We start from the raw sequence: 20449 nt of genomic DNA, 5'->3' as shown, positions 1-20449 counted from the left end.
ATTTAAAAAGTGAAATAAATCATATATCCAATAACAACTTCAAATTTAGAATTCTTCCTGTAATCTTTCACCATCTTCATGCCAGTAATCAAACTGAATAATCATATTCACAGATGGTACAGCCTTGTCATCCACCAGCTAACATAATGTCATATACATATGCACTTAATACCTTGATTAGGAGAAAGGGTATGTCCTCATTCTTTTTAATGCAACAAAAACTATTTAAAGAACAGCTATTAAATATGGAAGAAGTATACATAAAGTGGGCAATGATCACTTTTCTTTAACTGGTATACACAATATGTACTTCTCAAAGTCCTTGACACTCAGAATGAAGCACACTTTACTTTCTTTCATCCATTTCCATTAACGAGCTGATTTCGTGCTTGAATTTCTTGACATCTAACTATACAGGGAAGCTGGATTCGATCTATTGAAAAGATTAAATTGTGACACAAAAAAGCCATTTCCCATTCTTAGGATTCCATGATCTTTTTCATTACAATTTTCAAAAGAATTCCAATCACTGTAAACTATCATTTGTTTAGAAGTCAGATGTCTCCAGACATCCCCTGTTAAGTGAATTTTGGCTTTCCTGCACATCATAAAGCACAAAATTAAAAAACAAAAAAACTACAATTCCCAATGAATTTCACTTGTCCTTCAATTTACACTCTTTGGTGTTGACATACTTTAACATAAAAGTATGACATAAATCACGATTTTAACCCCTCACTTGGTATTACAGCTTAATGACTTACACCAGGTAGATGTATTGGTTCTTGGTACTGAGACAATCTCCCAACCGACGGTAAACCAAAAGACTTGTAGGGGTCCTGAAAGTTCAAAGGAAAGGAAGCACAGTCTTTGAAATATAAATCAGCACAAGTGAGGTTAAATATTTATACAAGGAAGAAGCATTTATAGGTCAATTTTCAACATCAGTATTTACCAATCACAGATTTCAGAATACTATTGTCTTATCCTCACTTTAGACAATTTAGAAGTGTATTTAAAAATCAAACAGAACTGTAAGCAGAATTTAGCTTGACCTTGATCATACTTTATTGAAATTGGTAAAATTCCAACTTTCTATAAATCTTCTTAGAATGCCTTTGGCAAAAATAAAATAACCTAAGTGCTACATCAAAACATACTAAAGTTCAGAACAACAAATGTAGTGCACTAAAGATATTTGTTTTTCTTACTCTCAGAACAGCTTACATACGGTAAAATTTGAGTTTTGGTTCTTCAAATAAAGACCTGAAAAGTAATTATGCATGTGCTATTAGATATGTGCTCTATTTGTAAATATGTTAGATCATCAGAATAAATATTAAATAAGTTCAGTGGCCTAACAATAGGGAAGAAAAGAATATCACTTAAAATATAATAAAAAACAAGAATAATAACCAAGTCAAAATGTATTTCTCAAGATCCTTAAAAACATTTCAAAACAACTTCCAGAGTTCTTAAACCCAGATACTGCTAACCTGCTTTTTATTTTACAGACAGGTTTTTAGGTCTAAAAGTAAAAGATGGCAAAAATGTTTCCTTGGATTTTTGTTTTAATCATTTGAAAAAAGCATTTTAAGATGATGACTCCTTTATTATCTGATTAGCATAGTTATGAAATAACATAAAAGTATTGAACTAATAGATTATGAGTAAAATCCATAATTAAAATTATGAATTAAAGCTCTGCAATTTAAATTTTAGTTGTTACTTCCACATAATCATAAGAGATAAAATTATTAGGGGAAAAAAAAAACCTATCAGAAAAACTTTAAGTAAACATTGAATTAACAACTGTTGTGCACCCAGGGTAACTCTTTAAAAACACAAACACACACACACACACACACACACAGAGAGAAAAATAAATGCTTCTGTTTACTTCAATTGTGGTTTGAAAAGAAGCAAACGAAATAAAAAACATGGTCCATTCATTCAAGCACAAGAATATTTAACTAATGCTTTGTTGCCCCTTAAACTGATTAGTAGCTATTTCTTCATCCATAAAAGACAGATGAAAATTAATTAAACTCAATCCTTTAAAATTATTTTGAGTTATGTCAAAATGATCTAACCTTTTTTTCTGGTTCAATTCTGAATTATATAATCAAATACTTGACACAGGTTATAAAACCCTAACTTTACCATGTTGTTTAGCTATATGTGGTCCCATAACTCGGGACATGACTACCATCCTTCCTCCCAATATTATTCGTTTTACCTCAGCATAAACCCGACATTCAACTGCCCAGCCGTTGATGGGAATATCAGCTTGTTTGTGCCTGAGAGGGTAACCCTTGGCAACGCGGATCATTTCTTGGACTAGGTCCAGGCCAGTAATGCATTCTGTGACAGGATGCTCAACCTGCAAGGCCAAAACATGCCAGTCACCAGGTGTAGGAAAAGGTAAATAAATAGAAATAAGCCAGAACAATGTCAACAATTTCTGGGTAAAATGAGGTTAATTATACATAATATTTAATCATATTTGACTTAAAAGCTACCTAAGGGAATAAAATTAAACAATCAACACAATATAGTACAAAGGTGGATAAGAACTAACACCCAAAAAGTATTTGTAAACTACCTGTATTATTCTTCCCAGTTTTTAATAAGATGTGGTCCAGCATAACTTTACACTTTTCATTTTGAAACTAATTCTCAACTGAAAATTACATATTTAGCTGCAATCCCCAATGTGGTTGATAATCAACCTATTCTGCTACACTTAGCATGGCATCTATAGAGGCAGCTTATGATTTTCCAAAGCACTAGTCCAGCCTGAGTCTCACCCACTTGCATGCTTTCACTAACCTGTCCTGACAAGCAACCAGATTAGCGTACTCTTACATCAATGCAGTGTAGCAGAAAGGAGCAGATGGATCCTGCAGGTTGTTTTCCCTCCAGACTTACGTGGGGAGTGCTTAGCATACACAATAGCAAAACTGAGCCAGTGAAATCACTCTGCTCTCTCAGCAAATTGCTGATAACTACTTTGGATGATGCTGTCACGGGGATCCCTGGCCTTCCACACTAACACATGGGATACACATGTACAAAAACATGCACAGACATATAGGGAGACTAACAGACATGCACATCATTATAAATTTGATCAACTGCTTACAAGTGCCCAAACTTAACTGAGCTAAAATAAAGCCATGTATGGTACTCGTAAAGAGCAGATAATCTGTCTTTCATCTAAAATCTTGAATAAGTTTTGAAAATTTAAATGAAACTTTGGCCACATCTGCTTCTTTGATACCAATTTCTTTTCTTGTAAAAATTAAGCATGTTCTAAATGCACTTCACAATAGTTTCTTTATCATGACATGTCATATTTCATACACTCTGACACGGGAAAAGGTCAATGAACAAACGAATTGTCTTCCCATCTCCAACTACACTAATTGAAGGACAGGACTTAGTCATTATAATAATCTTGAAGCTTATCATAAGCAGACAATGCCATGGTCTTTAAAAAAAAGCCTTGTAAAAATAAACAGATGGCATCCATAATTAGCTCTGTGTGTGTTATGAGTTTGTTTACAGTTTCAACAACATTTTAAGACATTTTGACATAATTTTAATGACAAATCATCACTAAAATAAGCATCTACCCTTTGTAAAATAAATGTGACACTAAATAAAGATCTTACTAGATAGTGAGAATATATATTTTTTAAAGCAAATTATGGTTTTGAGAGAAACAAGATTCTATATGATAAATATACTAAGAAAGGAACAAAAGTAAAGCCTCTCTATTATTGCTAGAAACAAATTTCCTGTGAGAAAGCATCCTACCACTCCATTCCTGAACCTACTATGCGCCAAGGGCTTTATATTAATACTATCCACATGCCTCTGTTAAGTGAGAAAATGATTTTAAAAGCTCAGTGAATTATTTAATTTCATTCTTCTATGTCTGGTGCCCAGGAAAGTACATACTATATATAAGGCAAATAAATATGTATTGAATGAATGAATGAGTAGCAAATTCAGAGTCACACCCTTCATAAGTGGTAAAGATAGGGTTGGGATTTACATCACTCCACAGGCAATATGATCTTCCTGTTCTTCCTCATGGAAAAATGCATATGAAAGCATGTAGTAAATAGAAATAACTATATAATTATGTGCTGTTGTCTTTTATAAAACATATTATTAATGAAAGTCTAAAGATCCAAATTCATAATAAGGCTCTGTTTCACCTTAGAAGACCTCGCTATAACTGTATAGAAAAAAAGTTCATTAGACCCATACTGAATAGAATCTAAAAGTAAACCCACTTTAACCCAACTGAGTTATATAACAGAAATATAACAAAATATTTTACAGTCTGAATTAGTGAGCTACAAGTATTTCAAAATAAAATAAATGGCTAACTAAAATAATAACTAGCTGCTAAAGGTAAAATCATTCATTACAAAATTTTTTTAAATATCCACTTAAGTTCAACTACTGCCGAAGTACACAAAATAGTCTAATATGCCTGAATTTTTCAGGTAACAGACATGTCTTTTTTTCAGCAAAACTTGTAATTTTAAACATTTTTTGGAAGACGTCTTTCTAAGCACCTTTTAAGAGAATTCCAAAGTTATTCAACAGGATATGTGAGACGTTTCCTTTAGACCCTGTACTATTATTATCATCAGGATAAGTGATGTAGGAGTAACAATGCTTCAGCAACCATGTATGTCCCCCATCTCTGAGAATTTAGGGATCGTTTCCCTCTATAAGTTAAACTCGTTACTTAAGAGAGAAGAACAGAGCTATACAAAGAGATAAAGTGGCTCCCAGGCCAAAATATAATTCAACAAACATTTAAAAAATATCTTCAAAAAAATAAAACAGTAAGGAAAGGAGAAAGGAAGGGACAGAGGTAAGATCAATGGCAACTAAAGGTGGCTAACTGGAACAAAAGGTTATAAAAAGAAAAAAAGACTCAAAGATTGGCATCTGGGGAGCCAACTAGTTCACCTTGCCCAACTCAGAAGAAAAAACGACCTATAAAAGTCTGATGCTAATAAACATCTATTCTGAGGGCTATTAGGGTGGTGGGGGCAAAGGTTTCTGAGTCATTTCTATTTGGGAAACACTGAGTTAATCTAAGTTAAACAGGTTGCTTTTTTTTTTTTCTTTTAAAGAAAGACTCCACGGCTCATTAATCGATGGCTATGCCGCAGGACACTCTGAGAGGGTACTGTACAGCACTTATCTAACCACACACCCCCTTCTTTTGCAGAGTATCTTTATGGATTGACAATTCCAAAGAACACACATTTAGAAACAAAGCCTTAAACATTCAGAACACAAAACTCAATTCCCTTGTGACTCTATTCTTACCAAACAAAATTTTGAGAACCTGTCTATATACATAATTTTCTTACCCAACAGAAATGGGTGCCAGCTCCAAGGAAATATGAATGAGGAATCCACCAGGTAGTATGATTATACATTTAGAGATTAATATATCGACATTCTAGTATATAAATCTTGTGATTTAGTCAGCAAAATACCTAGCAAAAAAAAAAAAAAAAAAAGAGGGAAAAGGAAAAAAAAAAAAAAGCCTATGTGTATACACACACGCACACACACACAAAGTCAAAAAAAGAGGAAGCCCTACCAAGTAAGAATTTCTGAATCTCAAAGGCAAATTATTGATTGGGATGTATTCATCAAGTGAGTGCCACTCTGCAGGGTTTATCAGTTGCTTAGAGATCAGTTTGTGCTGGCAATGCTTCTATCTCACCATGAATCTTTTGTTCAACAAGGTACAAACAACTATAATCATCAAACGTCATGTAATGGTACATAATCACACTTAAGATCTAGAATGAGTGTGTGTACTTCTACATGCCTACATTAGATGGTCACAAACAGCTAGCTTTTTATAGCTCTATTTGATATTTTTTTATTAAAGTAAAGTTCATTTACAATGTTGTGTTAGTTTCTGATATACAGCAAAGTGATTCAGTCATACATACACAGTCTTTCTCATTGTAAGTTGTTATAAAATATTGGATATAGTTCCTGTGCTATACAGTAGGACCTTGTTGTTAATCTATCTTATATATATTTATTTGATATTGTAATTTAGTTTTGTCTTCTTGGTCACCATCAAAATGTCACCAGCACCAGTGTTTGTGTCTAGGCCTCTTGCCACTCCCTCTTACTAATCTGTCGCTTCAAATATATTTCCCCCCAAAATAAATAACTGACCTTATCAAATACAATGGTGAGGTAAACTAGGTTTTGCTTCACCTCTGAGTTCTTAATGTATAAAATATTAGTAGTAATAAATTTAGAAAAGCTAAACCTTTCTGGCATTGTGTTGTCATTACCAACCTTAATGATTCTAAAAGTTATAATCATGTATTCTGCCACTGCCAGTGTAAACTTTAGCCCTATCCTTCATTAAATACAAAAAAGGCTGTATCTAAAACTGTGAAGGAAAAATGAGGTATTTCCCGAGTCTCAAAATATCTCCCTATAAGATATCTTCATTAATGACAAGGGGAGAAATAGTGACACTACTGTGGGGAAATGCTAGTAGCCATGTCACCTTAACCAAACCAAAACACCACTAGTAATGGGATATGCATGTCTCCTATATGGTACTCACAGAAGAATAAAAGCATTTCTGTAGTATCCCTGCCAAAAATGCAAAGCCGGAATATAATCATAAGAAAACTGACAGATGCAAAATGAGGGACACTCTATAAAATAAATGGCCTGTGTTCATAAAAAAAAAAAAGTAAAGATTAGCTGACAAAAAAAGACTAAGGAACTATTCCAGATGGAAAGAGACTAAAGAGATATTACAAGTAAATGTAACATAGGATCCTAAACCAGAAAAATTTTTAATTTTACTATTAAAGACACTAGTGGACAATACGCTCTGTAGATTGGATGATGGTAATATATCCTTGCTAAATATTCTGATTATGATAATGGTGTTTTCCTAGTGTAAAAGAATTTTCTTCTTTTTAGGAAATACATATTTAGGGGTAAAGGGGCACCAGGCCTGCAATTTACTCTGAAATGTTTCAGGTAAAGAAGACAAATACAGCAAAATAAAGACACAGATACAAATATAAGAATAAAGCAAATGTAAATGTTAGTAAAGGGTGTTTCAAAATTCTTTGCAAAATTTTGCAATTTTTCTGGACATCTGAAATGATTTCAAAAGAAAAGTTAATAAAAATTAAAGCATTGTCACTGCAGTTTTTGTTATTATATTATGAAACATTATTAAAATAAAGATATCTGACTTGTTCAACATTATTTTCTCTTCAGTCAGAATCCACTCACTGTGCTAAATAAAAATAACAGGAGTTAATTTGTTCAATATGTTTTCTCAGACTTAAACTTTTAAATACTTTATTGTGTTGATTACCTAATAATTCCAAAGATTTGAGAATGGTTAATTAGGTAACAGACAAATATTCCTCAAGGGGAACAAGATTCAGGCAAACTTTAATTACATACTGAAGTTAGCCTCAAATGAAACTTAACACTGAGGGATGTTTAAAAGAGGACAAAGTCCCAACAAGCAATGGAGAGAAGTCAGATCAATGAAATATGTGTTAAGTTGGCCATTACAGAGAAGGAGGGTGAATGAAAAGTATTCAAAGTTCCTTGAATGGAGGGATATTCGGTTTTAATTGTTTGCCAGGTTAGTAAGCGGAGACCCAACTGCTTAGTCAAAGCAGAAGCTATCCCTAAAAGTAAAAGACCCGTAACTAACATCTGTGTGGCACTGGAATTTACAAACTCCCTCCATATCCACTATTGTTCCCTATTCCATTGCCATTTTACAGAAAAGGCACTTGAGATACTCAAGGGAGGTATAAAGTAAGTAAATATTAAGAATTTTCTAATATTCAAATAACATTATTTTAAATTAACGCGAATTTAAAGTAACTTCTTTGTTAAATACTAGTCTAAACTGACAGGTACTACAACTTTGGTTTGTGAAAACTATCTTTTGTAAGCAGAGCTTGTTTGATTCAACTCAGCAAAGAGTATAGGTGTGATTACTTGTTGAAATATGAGGAAATTGTCCTGTTATATAAAATTGAGTTCCATAATGGTACTTGGCATAATAGGTCTCTACCTTTTTCATTTGTTGTAATTCTGGCCTGAAAGGATAACTGATGTCATTATTTTTGGTTTTGCTCTTTCAGTTCAGAAAAATTCTTTGTCCAGAACAGAACCTAACATATACCTATTAAAATTCTGAAGCCCTACCTCCCGAGAATACAGGACTTCAAAATAAAGATCTAAAGGTAATAGATTTTGATCCACAGGACTCAAAGATAAAAAAGCATGTTGGGAAATAGGCCCCAACACATCATTCCTGTAAACTCACCTTGAAAATAATGGCTATATTCAAGAGTGGCAGTGAAAACCGAACAGATTCTATTATTGAGCTTCCCTGTTGAACCCAACACAAATAATCAGATGAAGAAAGGATAAGAGAACTGTTAGGGGCTGAAATGTATCCCCTATCCCAATTCATATGTTTAAGTCCTAACCCCTAGCATCTCAGAATATGATTATGTTTGGAGAGAGGGTCTTTAAAGAGGTAATAAAGTTAAAATGAGGTCATTAGGGTGGGCCCTAATCCAACATGACTGATGTCCTTACATGAAGAGATTAGGACACAGACAACACACAGCACACAGCACAGAAGAAAGACCATGTGAAGACATAAGAAGACATCCATCTGTAGGTCAAAGAGAGGCCTCCAGAAGAAACCAGTCCTGCCGACACCTTGATTTTAGACTTCTGTCTGAAGAAAATAAATGGTGTTTAAGACACTAGTCTGTGGTATGGTAGCCCTAGAAAACTAACAAAAGAACGAATTTGGAAAATTAAAATGTAGATAAGGATCCAGAACAAAAAGACACCGAAATAGTTTACAAAATACTTTAAAATAAAAACCTAACTAAAAATGCCTGGTAAGTTTACCTATTTACCTATTCACATCTATATAACAAAAACGTCTTTCCTTCAACTTTCCAGTAGAACTCAATAAATTTTAAGGGAGAATATAATATATGCTTCTTTGTATTCTCAGTTTCCCAGGAGACTGACTTCAAATACTAAAGAACATCCCAGTTCTGGTTTCCTCTAGCCAGTCTGAGAGTTCTGGCCTCTATGACTTCAAATATAATCAGAAGGTCAACTTCTGTCCAGATCTAAAACATTCCTTCTGGCAAGAATGAAATTTTACAAAAGACCTAGAATTGCCAAAACATTGCTGAAGAAAAAGAAAGAGGCTGGAGGAATAACTCTCCCAGACTTCAGACAATACCATAGAGCTACAGTAATCAAGACAGCATGGTATAGGTACAAAAACAGACATATGGACCAATGGAGCAGAATAGAGAGTCCGGAAATGAACCCACAAACTTTTGGTCAACTAATCTTCGACAAAGGAGGCAAGAATATACAATGGAATAAAGACAGTCTCTTCAGCAAATGGTGTTGGGAAAACTGGACAACAGCATGTAAATCAGTGAAGCTAGAACACTCCCTTACACCACACACAAAAATAAACTCAAAATGGATCAAAGATTTAAACATAAGACAAGATACAATAAACCTCCTAGAAGAAAATATAGGCAAAACATTATCTCACATACATCTCAAAAATGTTCTCCTAGGGCAGTCTACCCAAGCAATAGACATAAAAGCAAGAATAAACAAATGGGACCTAATTAAACTTACAAGCTTCTGCACAGCAAAGGAAACCATAAGTAAAACAAAACGACAACCTACAGAATGGGAAAAAATTTTTGCAAATGATGAAAGTGACAAAGGCTTGATCTCCAGAATATATAAGCAGCTCATAAGACTTAATAAGAAAAAAAAAACAACCCAATCCAAAAATGGGAAGAAGACCTAAACAAGCAATTCTCCAAGGAAGACATACAAATGATCAATAGGCACATGAAAAAAATGCTCAATATCACTAATTATCAGAGAAATGCAAATCAAAACTACAATGAGGTATCACTTCACACCACCCAGAATGGCCATCATTCAAAAGTCCACAAATGACAAATGCTGGAGAGGCTGTGAAGAAAAGGGAACCCTCCTACACTGTTGATGGGGATGCAGTTTGGTGCAGCCACTGTGTAAAACAGTATAGAGATTCCTCAAGACTAGGAATAGACTTACTATATGACCCAGGAATTCCACTCCTGGACATATATCCAGAAGGAATTTTACTTCAAAAAGACACCTGCACCCCAATGTTCATAGCAGCACCATTTACAATAGCCAAGACATGGAAATAGCCTAAATGTCCATCAACAGATGACAGGATAAAGAAGTTGTGGTATATTTATACAATGGAATACTATTCAGCCATAAAACAACAATATAACGCCATCTGCAGCAACATGGATGTTCCTGGAGAATGTCATTCTAAGTGAAGTAAGCCAGAAAGAAAAAGAAAAATACCATATGAGATCACTCATATGCGGAATCTAAAAAAAAAAAGAACATAAATGTAAAACAGAAAACAACCTATAGACATAGAATACAAACTTGTGGTTGCCAAGGGGGCAGAGGGTGGGAAGGGACAGACTGGGATTTCAAAATTTGTAGATACTGACAGGCATATGCAGAATAGATAAACACAATTACACTGTATAGCACAGGGTAATACATACAAGATCCTGTGGTAGCTCACAGGAAAAAAAAATATGTGACAATGAATATATGTATGTTTTTGTATGATTGAAAAATTGTGCTCTACACTGGAATTTGACACAACATTGTAAAATGACTATAACTCAATAAAAAATGTTAAATAAAATAAAATAAAATTAAACAAAAATAAAACAAAATACAATCACTACTAACATTTTTTAAAAAAGAATGGAAATTTACAAATTAGTTACAAATCCATTTCCCTATAATTTCTCTTATTCCCACCAATTATTTTTTCAGTCAAACACCCTAACTCCATAAAAGCTCAAACTCTTTCAGTATGGAAAAGTCCCAAATATTTTTTAAATCTTAAATTGCTCTGAAATTAGAATATGATAATTTGTTCAGTTATAGTCAATTCTCAGAAACCAGACTTTGGGCTGCAGTAATTCTTAACTTTTTAATAAATGAAACAGCAAAGGATAAGAATCAAGATGCTAAAAAAGAGCTTCTAAAATCCTTCTGGAAAATAAGGTTGCATATGGTACAGAATTATCTCTGATGGGATCTCTGATGGGATGTGGGGGTATCTGGCTTCCACAGAATTTCAACAGTTCTGCACTCTTTCTTCCACAGCAAAAGTAGACTCCTTCTTCACTGTAGCAATCAGGATAGGCCACTGACTAAGGTCTAACAAAAGTGAAACAATTTAGCTCTCTGTTCTCAAAGATATGGATTAGCCAGCCAACCACATTTGAGCATTTAATAACTTTAAGATCTTATTCCTTTCTATTTGAGATTTATCTAGCTCTTCTGATTTTTGTAGACTGTATAAAGGCTGCTTTTCCAAAACATGAAAATATAAAAATTACCTAGATTTGGAAATTAATGATTATATACATACACACACATGTACACACACATGTACACACACACAAAAAATGGAAAGGTATATTCAGGGTCGTAATATTAATCTTAGCACAAAGGCCTAAGCAGAAACAGCTTATAAACGTAATGCTTTTTTATCAGCTTCATTTTTAGAAGAAAGATTTCCATCTCCATTTTCCTCCTAGACTCTTACATAAACACCCTTATGATGAAAAGGTTTCTTTTAAAGAAGTTAATATTTCAATTATGTTTGTTCATTTTTAACAATAATTTTACAGTTAACTGACAAAAGAATAATAGGAGAATGTTATTATTAATTAATTTGTGGCTCAGTTTGCCATCTGAAAAAAAATGACTACTGACAGGCTTTATTAATTATAATGACAACAGTAATAATACACATGTTAACCAATGTTTTACCAACATAGCATGCAAAATATTACTGGTAAGATTCTCACAGTCAGGAAGAAGAATGAGTGCTTAGTATAAACCAGACACTATTCTGAGCATTTAAATGCGTTAATGCATTTAATGCTCACAATCCTATAAAGCAAGTGCTGTATTACTGTCACTTTACAGATGAGGAAAATGAAGCATGTAGAAGCTAAGGAACTTACTCATAGATATAGAGCTTGAAAGAATTAGGGCTAGGATTTACTTGTACTAAGTGAAAATAGTGGATGTTTGCAACTAACAAAAACAATGATTAAATGAGTTCCCCATTAGTCAGCTACAATTGTTCCGAACCATTTTATGGTCTAGAACCTCACTGAATTTCTCCTTAGAAAAGTGTGTATCTAATTTCAGAGGGTCCACAGATTCCCCTAAAGCTAATTACAGAGTCCAGATAACCCAGGTTAGATTATTTCTGCTTTGGGAAGCTGGCAATACCAACATGGCACAGTCTCTATTTCCCCAGTTAGCAGCAGAGCATGGAGCACTGAGCTCTGGGGCAAAGGGACAGCCAGCAACAAGTACTAAGCTCTTCTTTCTGATGGGCTGGGTGAAACTAAGAGACTAGCTTCAGAGAACTGCAGGGAAGAATGTGAAAGGAACAAGTCACGGAGACAGCCCGGCCTGCAGGGATCCAAGGGCTCTGGCGAGAAAGTCAGTAAAGGGTCTAGAAGAGTCTCTGGTCTCTTTGCCACGGAGTCCAAATAGTCAGTAAATGTTGGCTGGATTCTGTCCATGAGAGGAGGAGAATGCTAGGAGACATAAGCTCTTCCTGTCCTCAGGAATACAAAGGGTTGTTGTCTTCAACCACTTGAAGGACTAGTGCCACTTAGTATATTACAACAAACAGAACTCAGTACTGATTACCCAAAACAACCACAGTAAAACACAGTAGCGGGTGTACCCACTGAGAAAGGATTAGCATTCAGAATAATCATCACATATGCCAAGTGAAATGGAACAGCTGAGGGACAGAAAAAGGAATTTATCTAAAAAACAGTAAGGGCACTCAGAAACCTCAGGAATAGCAATACAGCACACACACACCTTTATACACAATTAGACTTTCTGGGATAAAAATACATAATTTCCCAATTATGCAATTCAATTGATTACTTAGAAGAGAAGATGATCCCTGTTGGAACCTGAATTAGTAGCCTGAAGAGGAACATAAAGAAATTATATCAAAAAACAGAACACAAAAACAAAATGAGAGTAATCATGAGGGAAAGGATATGAGCCCCAGGGGGCTTGTCTGGAATACCTAACCTGCAAGCAACAGGAGTCACAAAAGGAGAAATGGAAAAAAGAACAGGAGATGAGGAAAGGGAACAGTTTACAAAAGACTTTCTCTGAAGTGAAGAAAACACTTAAGCCTGCACAACTGAAAGAGCACACAGAGTAAAAGGCAGAGCTGATGGATATAAACACAGACCTAGGCATGTGAGGAAACTTCAAAATCCCTGAGTTCCAGTATTTAAGAGAAAGTTGGGCCACCTTTCAGACAGTAGGAATATATTACCCACAATGGATGAGAAACAAGAACATCAGACTTAACACTAGAAGCTAGAATACAGTAGGATGCATAAGCTACAAAAGACTTGAACAGAAACCCAAGAATCCTATATTCAATCAAAATATCATCCCCCTTTCAGGGCAAGGAAATATATTTGAGGATGGGGCATTTTAGAGCAATCATCCATATATTCCAGCTGAGGAAATTAGATGAAAAAATTTTCTAGGCAAACAAATGAACTAGGGCAGAAATCTCAAAAAAGGAGAAAGCAGAGAAGCTACAGTAATTGAGAGACATGCCTGGGGGTGTGTATATAGAAGATAAAAAAGGACTTTGGAAACAGAAGGGATAAACTACAAAGGAAAATAAAATACAGCCTCGAAGCATGAAATTATCTCAGAGAATCTAATGCTCGAAAGTTGAGGAAACCATTTATATCATCTTCACAAATACTAATGGAGAAAATGTGTGTCTGAATAGGAGGATGAACACAAATACAATTTTAAAGGACAAGAAAATCTCCAATTTATCAATGGGAAGCAATAGGAATAATTAGCAATTTAACTCAAACAGCAAACTGAAAAAAAATGGAATATTAATCATAAAATATAAGGTGAAATAAATAAAATCAAGTATTTAAAATTGGAAGGACTCAAATTTTACACTTAAGTATCAGATTGGGTTTTTTTTAAAGAACACAATTAAAATGTGATAAAGAAGACTTTAAAATAAAATAAGAAGCAAATAAAAACAAAAAGAAGCAAGAGATACAACATGATACAGGTCATGATTGAATTTAAGATTAAAACTCTTAACAAGATAAAGATACTATATAATGATAAAAGGTACACAGCAGTAAACCTATGCTGTACATACTAAATTATTTTATAAACATGTAAACATCATTAGAAATGCAAGGAAGACTCAGAGGTGTATACTGAAGTAGTTACGGATGAAATTATACAGTGTCTAAGATTTACGTTAAAATATTCCAGCTATCAGTGGTAAAAGCAAGGAAAGGGTGGCGCACGTGAAACAATACTGGCCAAGTAAATACGAAGTGAGGTCATGGATTCGGGGCATTTACCATCCTACTCTCACTATCTTTAAGTACTTTTATATGTTTGAAAGTCACCACGAAGAAAAGAAAGACAGAAAGACAGGTAAATGGAGGGAGGAAGGAAAAGAAGGAAGAAGGGAAACAGAAAAAGAAAAATGAAAAAAGAAAGGAAAGAAAGAGGGAGAGAGCAAGGAAAGAAATGCAAGGATGTCTTGGTGCAAGAATTTTGAGGGAAGTGAAACTATAATGATACTATAATGGAGACACATGTCATTAAACACACCACAACCCACACAATGTGCAATCCAGGGTGAACTCTAATGTAAACTATGGGCCTTAGCTAAGAAAAATGTATCAGTATTGGCTCATCAACTGCCACGAATATACTTTTCTAACACAAGATGTGGGTAATAAGGGAAACTGGTGGGGGTGGGGGACAGTGAGTAAAGGGTGTATGGGAACTCACTGCACTTAACACCAATTTTTTGGTAAAACTAAAACTGCTCTAAAAAATAAAATCTCTTATTTTTTAATAAATTACGATGGAAAACTTTATATATCTAAGACATCCTTGAATTTCTTTCTGAATAAAACAGATCCAATAAAAGAGAAAGAAAAAAGAGAAAAGTAACAAAGGAAATGAATAAAATAATCAACAACCTTCAATAACCTTGATTTTTAATAGCTATCACTTCATAAAATACTGAAGGTCTACCACAGAAGGGTCTATACAAAGACGGTCAAGGGCCTAACATTGAGAATGATACCAGCATCAAATGGATTCACATCTAAATTCAAATTTTTAAAGAACAGATCATGCCTATCATTAACTAGACCCCAGAAAAAGAAAGAATACCTCCACAGGTAGTTTCAAAAAACACATAGAACTTTATCACTCAGATCTGGTAAAGACAGTATTTTAAAAAGAAATAAAAATTCAAAATATTTCTATTCACACATAAAATCTAGCAAAATACCAAAAGGAAAATCACTATGTCTAATTAAAATTTATTCTAGGAATATAAAGAAAATGTATTAAAAGAGTCTATAATGGTAATAAATTAAAAGATAAAAGGACCGTATTTTCCTTATCAGTAGTAATTGGTAGATAATTTCAGCCACAACTAGGGACAAAGAGGAGATCTTACAAGCTTCTAGGGGGAGAAAAAAGATTTTTAACAATCAAGAATCAGATACACCTCAATATCAACAATATAAATTAAAAGAAAGCAAAATAAGGCCTTCAAAATTATTAATGAAAAATTATTTCCAATCCAGAATTCTATACTCAAAATTATACAAGAAAACTCAGGAGAAAATCTTTGGGACCTTAGATTAGGCAAAGATTTCTCAGGAATGACATCAAAAGCACAATCCATGAAGGAAAAAAATTTGTAAACTGATCTTCAACAAAATTAAAAAACTTTGTGCTTCAAATGACAACATTAAGAAAATAAAAACATAAGCCACAGGTTGGGTGAAAATATTTGCAAATCATATATTCCTAGTAAAGAATTCTTACAGCTCAATAATTAGAAAATAAATAAACCAATTTAAAAATGAGCAAAAGATATGATTAGATATTTCAACTAAAGGAGATACACAATTGGCCAAAAAGCACATGAAGAGAGATTTAACATCACCAAGCATTAGAGAAATGCAAATTAAAACCACAGTGAGATAGCACTTCATATCCACTAGAATGGCTACCATCAAAAAGATAGTACTGTTTAGGAGGATGTAGAAATGTGGAGAAACTAAACTCTTATACGTTACTCATGGCAATGTAAAATGGTGCGACCAATTTGGAAAACAGTTTGACAGTTTCATAATTTACCACTCAATCCAGCAATTCCACTCTAAGTATCTACCCAAGGGAAATGAAACAATCTGTCCATGTAAAGACTTGTATGTGAATGTTTATAGCAGCATTATTCATAATAGCCAAAAACTGAAAACAATGCAAATATCCACCAACTTTTGACTAAGTAAAACAGATGATGGATATACTACTACTCAGCAATAAAAAAGAATGAACTACTGAAACACACTACAGCATAAATAAACCTCAAAAACATTGTGCTAAGGAAAAGAAGTCAGACACAAAAGATCACATATTATATGACTTTATTTATACAAAATGTCCAGAAAAGGCAAATCTAGAAATAGAAAATAAATTAGTTGTTGTCTGGGGGCAGGAATAGAAACAGAAAGACTGCACATTGCATGAGGATCTTTATGGGGATCTTTATGGGGTGATGGAAACATTCTACCATTGGATTCTGCTGTTTGTAGCACAACCCTGTAAATTTACAACAATTTACTGACTTGTTGTCTTAGTCCATTTAAACTACTATAACATAGACTGAGTGGCTTATAAACAATAGAAACTTATTCCTCACAGTTCTGGAGGCTAGGAGGGAAGTCTAAGAGTAAGGGGCCAACTATTCAGTTTTTGGTAAAAGCCAATTCCTGTTCATAGACAGCCGTCTTCTCACTGTGTCCCCACATGGCAGAGGGGCCTCTTTTATAACAGCACAAATCGCCCTAACGAGGGCTCCACCCTTATAACCTGATCACTTCCCAAAGGCCTCACCTCCGAATACTATCACATTGGGGGTTATGTTTCAACATATGGATTTTGGAGGGGTACAAACATTCAGTCTACCTCACTTGTACACTTAAAATGGGTGAATGTTATTATAGGCAAATTATACCACAATAAAAACTATTGGGTCTTTTTTTCCCCCAGTAATAAGTTAAAATAGTTGTTTTCACTCATGCACCAGTTCTTAGGAAGCTACTGAAAGATAAGCTCCAGGAAAAAAAATAAATAAATAAACCAACAGTGCTAAAGGCAAAAATCCAGGAGAAAAGAGGTTGAAAAAGAGAGTATTAGGAACCCTCAGGGCAAGTGAGGAAATCTCAGCTAGAGAACCATGCTGCAAATGTAGAGGGTAACCAGTCCAGACTAGAGCGGGTCGAAGGAAACCAGAGATTTCCACAAAAAGGTGCAAGTGACAGAAAACTCACTGTGCTTGAATTAATGAAACACAGGACAAGTTTGTGGATAAATTAGTGATAAATACATAGAAAACAAAGCTGGCAAGCAAACAAAAAAGACAGTTTTCAGCTATAGAGAAAACAAAATGGTGCAGGAAAGTGAAAGTAATCTTAAGAGACAACATGACTGCTGGGAATAGCGTTCACACTGTGATCATAATAAAATCCCAAATGCTGGCCAAACCCAAATCATGACACAGTGAGAGCAGGAGGATGGGTGTGACGAGGAGGGCAGTAACATACCTCATCTCTCACAAAGGGAAGCTGATAGAAAAAGCAGAAATCAAGGACCAGTACAGGTGTATCTATTAACAAGATGTTAAAAACATTAAAAGACTCAGCTAAAAGAGTTAACTTTGGTCAGAATCATGAATACAAGGCTCCCCAGTGAGAAAGAGGCAATAATTAATTGTCCTTAAGCAAAGGCAGAGAAGAAGCAACAGCTTTCCTCCGGCCCCTTCCCCTCTCAGCAGCAGTGGCCCCTCCCAGCCCAAAGCTGCAGTTCCCCACGCACAACAGTTCAAAGAGGCTTCCCTCTTCCAAGTGATTTCTCACTTCTCCTTTATTTATTTTTCTTTTCTTTCTTTTTTTTTGGGGTGGTGGTGGTAGGGGTTTGCGTAATCAACTCAAGTGTTGATACTGGGTCAAAAAGCCACTAACATGATAATTCAGCTGTTTCAAGCCCTATAATTTTATACCCGGGTAAAAGTTCTTCAAATATAAGGATAACCTTATCAACCAACTAAGAAGTCAAATAATACAGTATCATGGATACCTCTCAAAAATAAATTCTTGGTTAAAAAAAAGAAGAACCTAACCACAAGGTTAAGTCAAAATGCAGACTGATTAATCATAAAACTCTGGTAAGATGCTGATGGTGACCATGAAAACAAAGGTAAAATGAACAAACTGGGAGACTCACACCAACAGAAAAGAAGTACAGTACTATTATAATAATGAAAAATAATAAAAACAGCAAAAATGAAGAGTTAAGGAACGCAGGATTAAATATAAGTACGTCAATTTCCATTCATCTTTGTAAAAAGGAGACAATATACTCTCAAATTGGAATATGAAAAAATATGATGACAAAATATAAAATTTTAATAATCATTTTTATTATTAAGAATCTTTGAGGAATTAATATCGCTGCAGAAAATACTTATCTAATAAATAGTTCAGTAATTTAATTTTAATTTTTCTCCTGTTAAATATAAAGAAAATAAGCTAATTCAAAAACATATGGAAAAATAAGAGTAATGAGAAAGGAATAGTCTTACTGGATACTGTATTATAATAAAAAGATATAATATCTAAAACAATGTGGTACTAGCACATGAATAAACAGGTTAAAAAAGGAAACAGATGTAAACATCTGCATACACATGAGTACACAAGGAAGATGACTTCTAATTAGCGCAGAAAAGAATGTTTATTCAATAGTGGTTGTGACGGAGCTGCTCACCTGAGGCTGCCTGCTCTCCCCTTGAGAGCATACTATCTATCCCTTACTAAATCCTCACTTTACTTTCTCAAAAAAAAAACAAAACAAAAAAAAAACATTGTGACGAGTAAGAAGCCATTTGAGAAAAATAAAATAAATCCCAAATGAAGTGAAAATTTCACCAAGAAAGATGAAATACATACTAAAAGAAAACATGGAAGATAAATGTTTCGGTTATCTCGGAGGAGGAAGAGCCTAAGTATGTCACAACATCAGACATGATCAAAGAGATTTCAAAATTCAATTGCAAAATTTAAAACCAAAAATTTTCTGTAGAGGAAGGAAAAAAACAACATACAAAGTCAAAAAGATAGGCAACAGGTGAGAGAAAAGTGCTACAAATTGTATGTTATATTTTATACCTACATTTATTTGTTAATCCTGTCAGGAAACAGTTTCTGGATCAGAGATGGACGCACCTGTTTACTCACAGAGCATCTCTGCGCCATTCCTCACATCCCAACTCCCCATGGGCCTAATGTCCCTGTGCATGCAGAGGGGAGTGTATCTACCACAGGAGTGTATCTACCACCATATAACTCAGAGCTTTTGTATAAGAGTTGCTGGCATGTCTGCCCTTCTTCAACTATGGAGAGAGAGCAAACTTGGCTCTTGAAGGTAAAGTAAACAAATCCTTCTGGGGAGAGAAGGGGAAAGCCTCTATTTACCAACCCAGAATGTCAACAAACAGTTCTGGGGAAAGAGAAGACTTTCTCTCTAGCGGTCTCTTAAATGTAGTTGTCATTTAATCTAGGTGTTAGTGGTCTTTGGTTAAAAATCCCTCACTCTGTAAAGATGTGAAAATATTCAAGGAGCATCACTTCCTGATAATATTACAAATGGCTAATTTCCTGAAAAAATGAAAAACTATCTACAGGTTGACAAGAAAACCCAAAGGACAAAGGATTTAATAGTCAAGTCAAGGCAAAGGAAAAGGAAATGAATCTATGAAGAAAATTTCACCCTTACTTATATTTAGGAAAACTACAGTGTGATATCATGCTTCACTATCCAAAGCTCCAAAGGCAAAGCACCCTTTGGCCAGGGAAGTTCTCTTACAAAAGCCAACTTGATAATACTTAACTAAATTATAAAAGGACATATCATTTTCCAGGCAATTCTATTTCCACATGTGCAAAATGATGATGTAAAGGGTCACTCATAATTGCACTATTTGCAATAGCAAAATATTGGAAAATTTATCAATGTGAAATTATATGATTGTACATCCATACAACTGAACATTAAAAATCATAAAAATGAAGAAGATAATGCTTTA

General features: G+C 34.3%; 1 protein-coding gene across 5 annotated transcripts in view; it reads right to left on the bottom strand.

Moving 5' to 3' along the window:
* PCCA (propionyl-CoA carboxylase subunit alpha) overlaps positions 1-20449 on the bottom strand; it is a 330692-nt gene that overhangs the window by 170640 nt on the left and 139603 nt on the right. For all 5 annotated transcript variants that reach the window (XR_012511757.1, XM_010959668.3, XM_074378474.1 and 2 more), the window contains exons 13-14: positions 2240-2383; positions 765-839 (exon numbers count right to left, since the gene is read on the bottom strand). Coding sequence is in view for 4 of the 5 variants with exons in the window: in XM_010959668.3 (XP_010957970.2) it covers positions 765-839; positions 2240-2383 (219 nt within the window). In the remaining variant the exon portion in view is untranslated. The remainder of the gene's footprint in view (positions 1-764; positions 840-2239; positions 2384-20449) is intronic.

The sequence above is a fragment of the Camelus bactrianus genome, chromosome 14 (genome assembly GCF_048773025.1).
Source record: "Camelus bactrianus isolate YW-2024 breed Bactrian camel chromosome 14, ASM4877302v1, whole genome shotgun sequence".
NCBI classification, from domain to species: Eukaryota; Metazoa; Chordata; class Mammalia; order Artiodactyla; family Camelidae; genus Camelus; species Camelus bactrianus.
The sequence above is the reverse complement of the archived record's forward strand: the minus strand, read 5'-3'. Positions and strand labels throughout refer to the sequence as shown.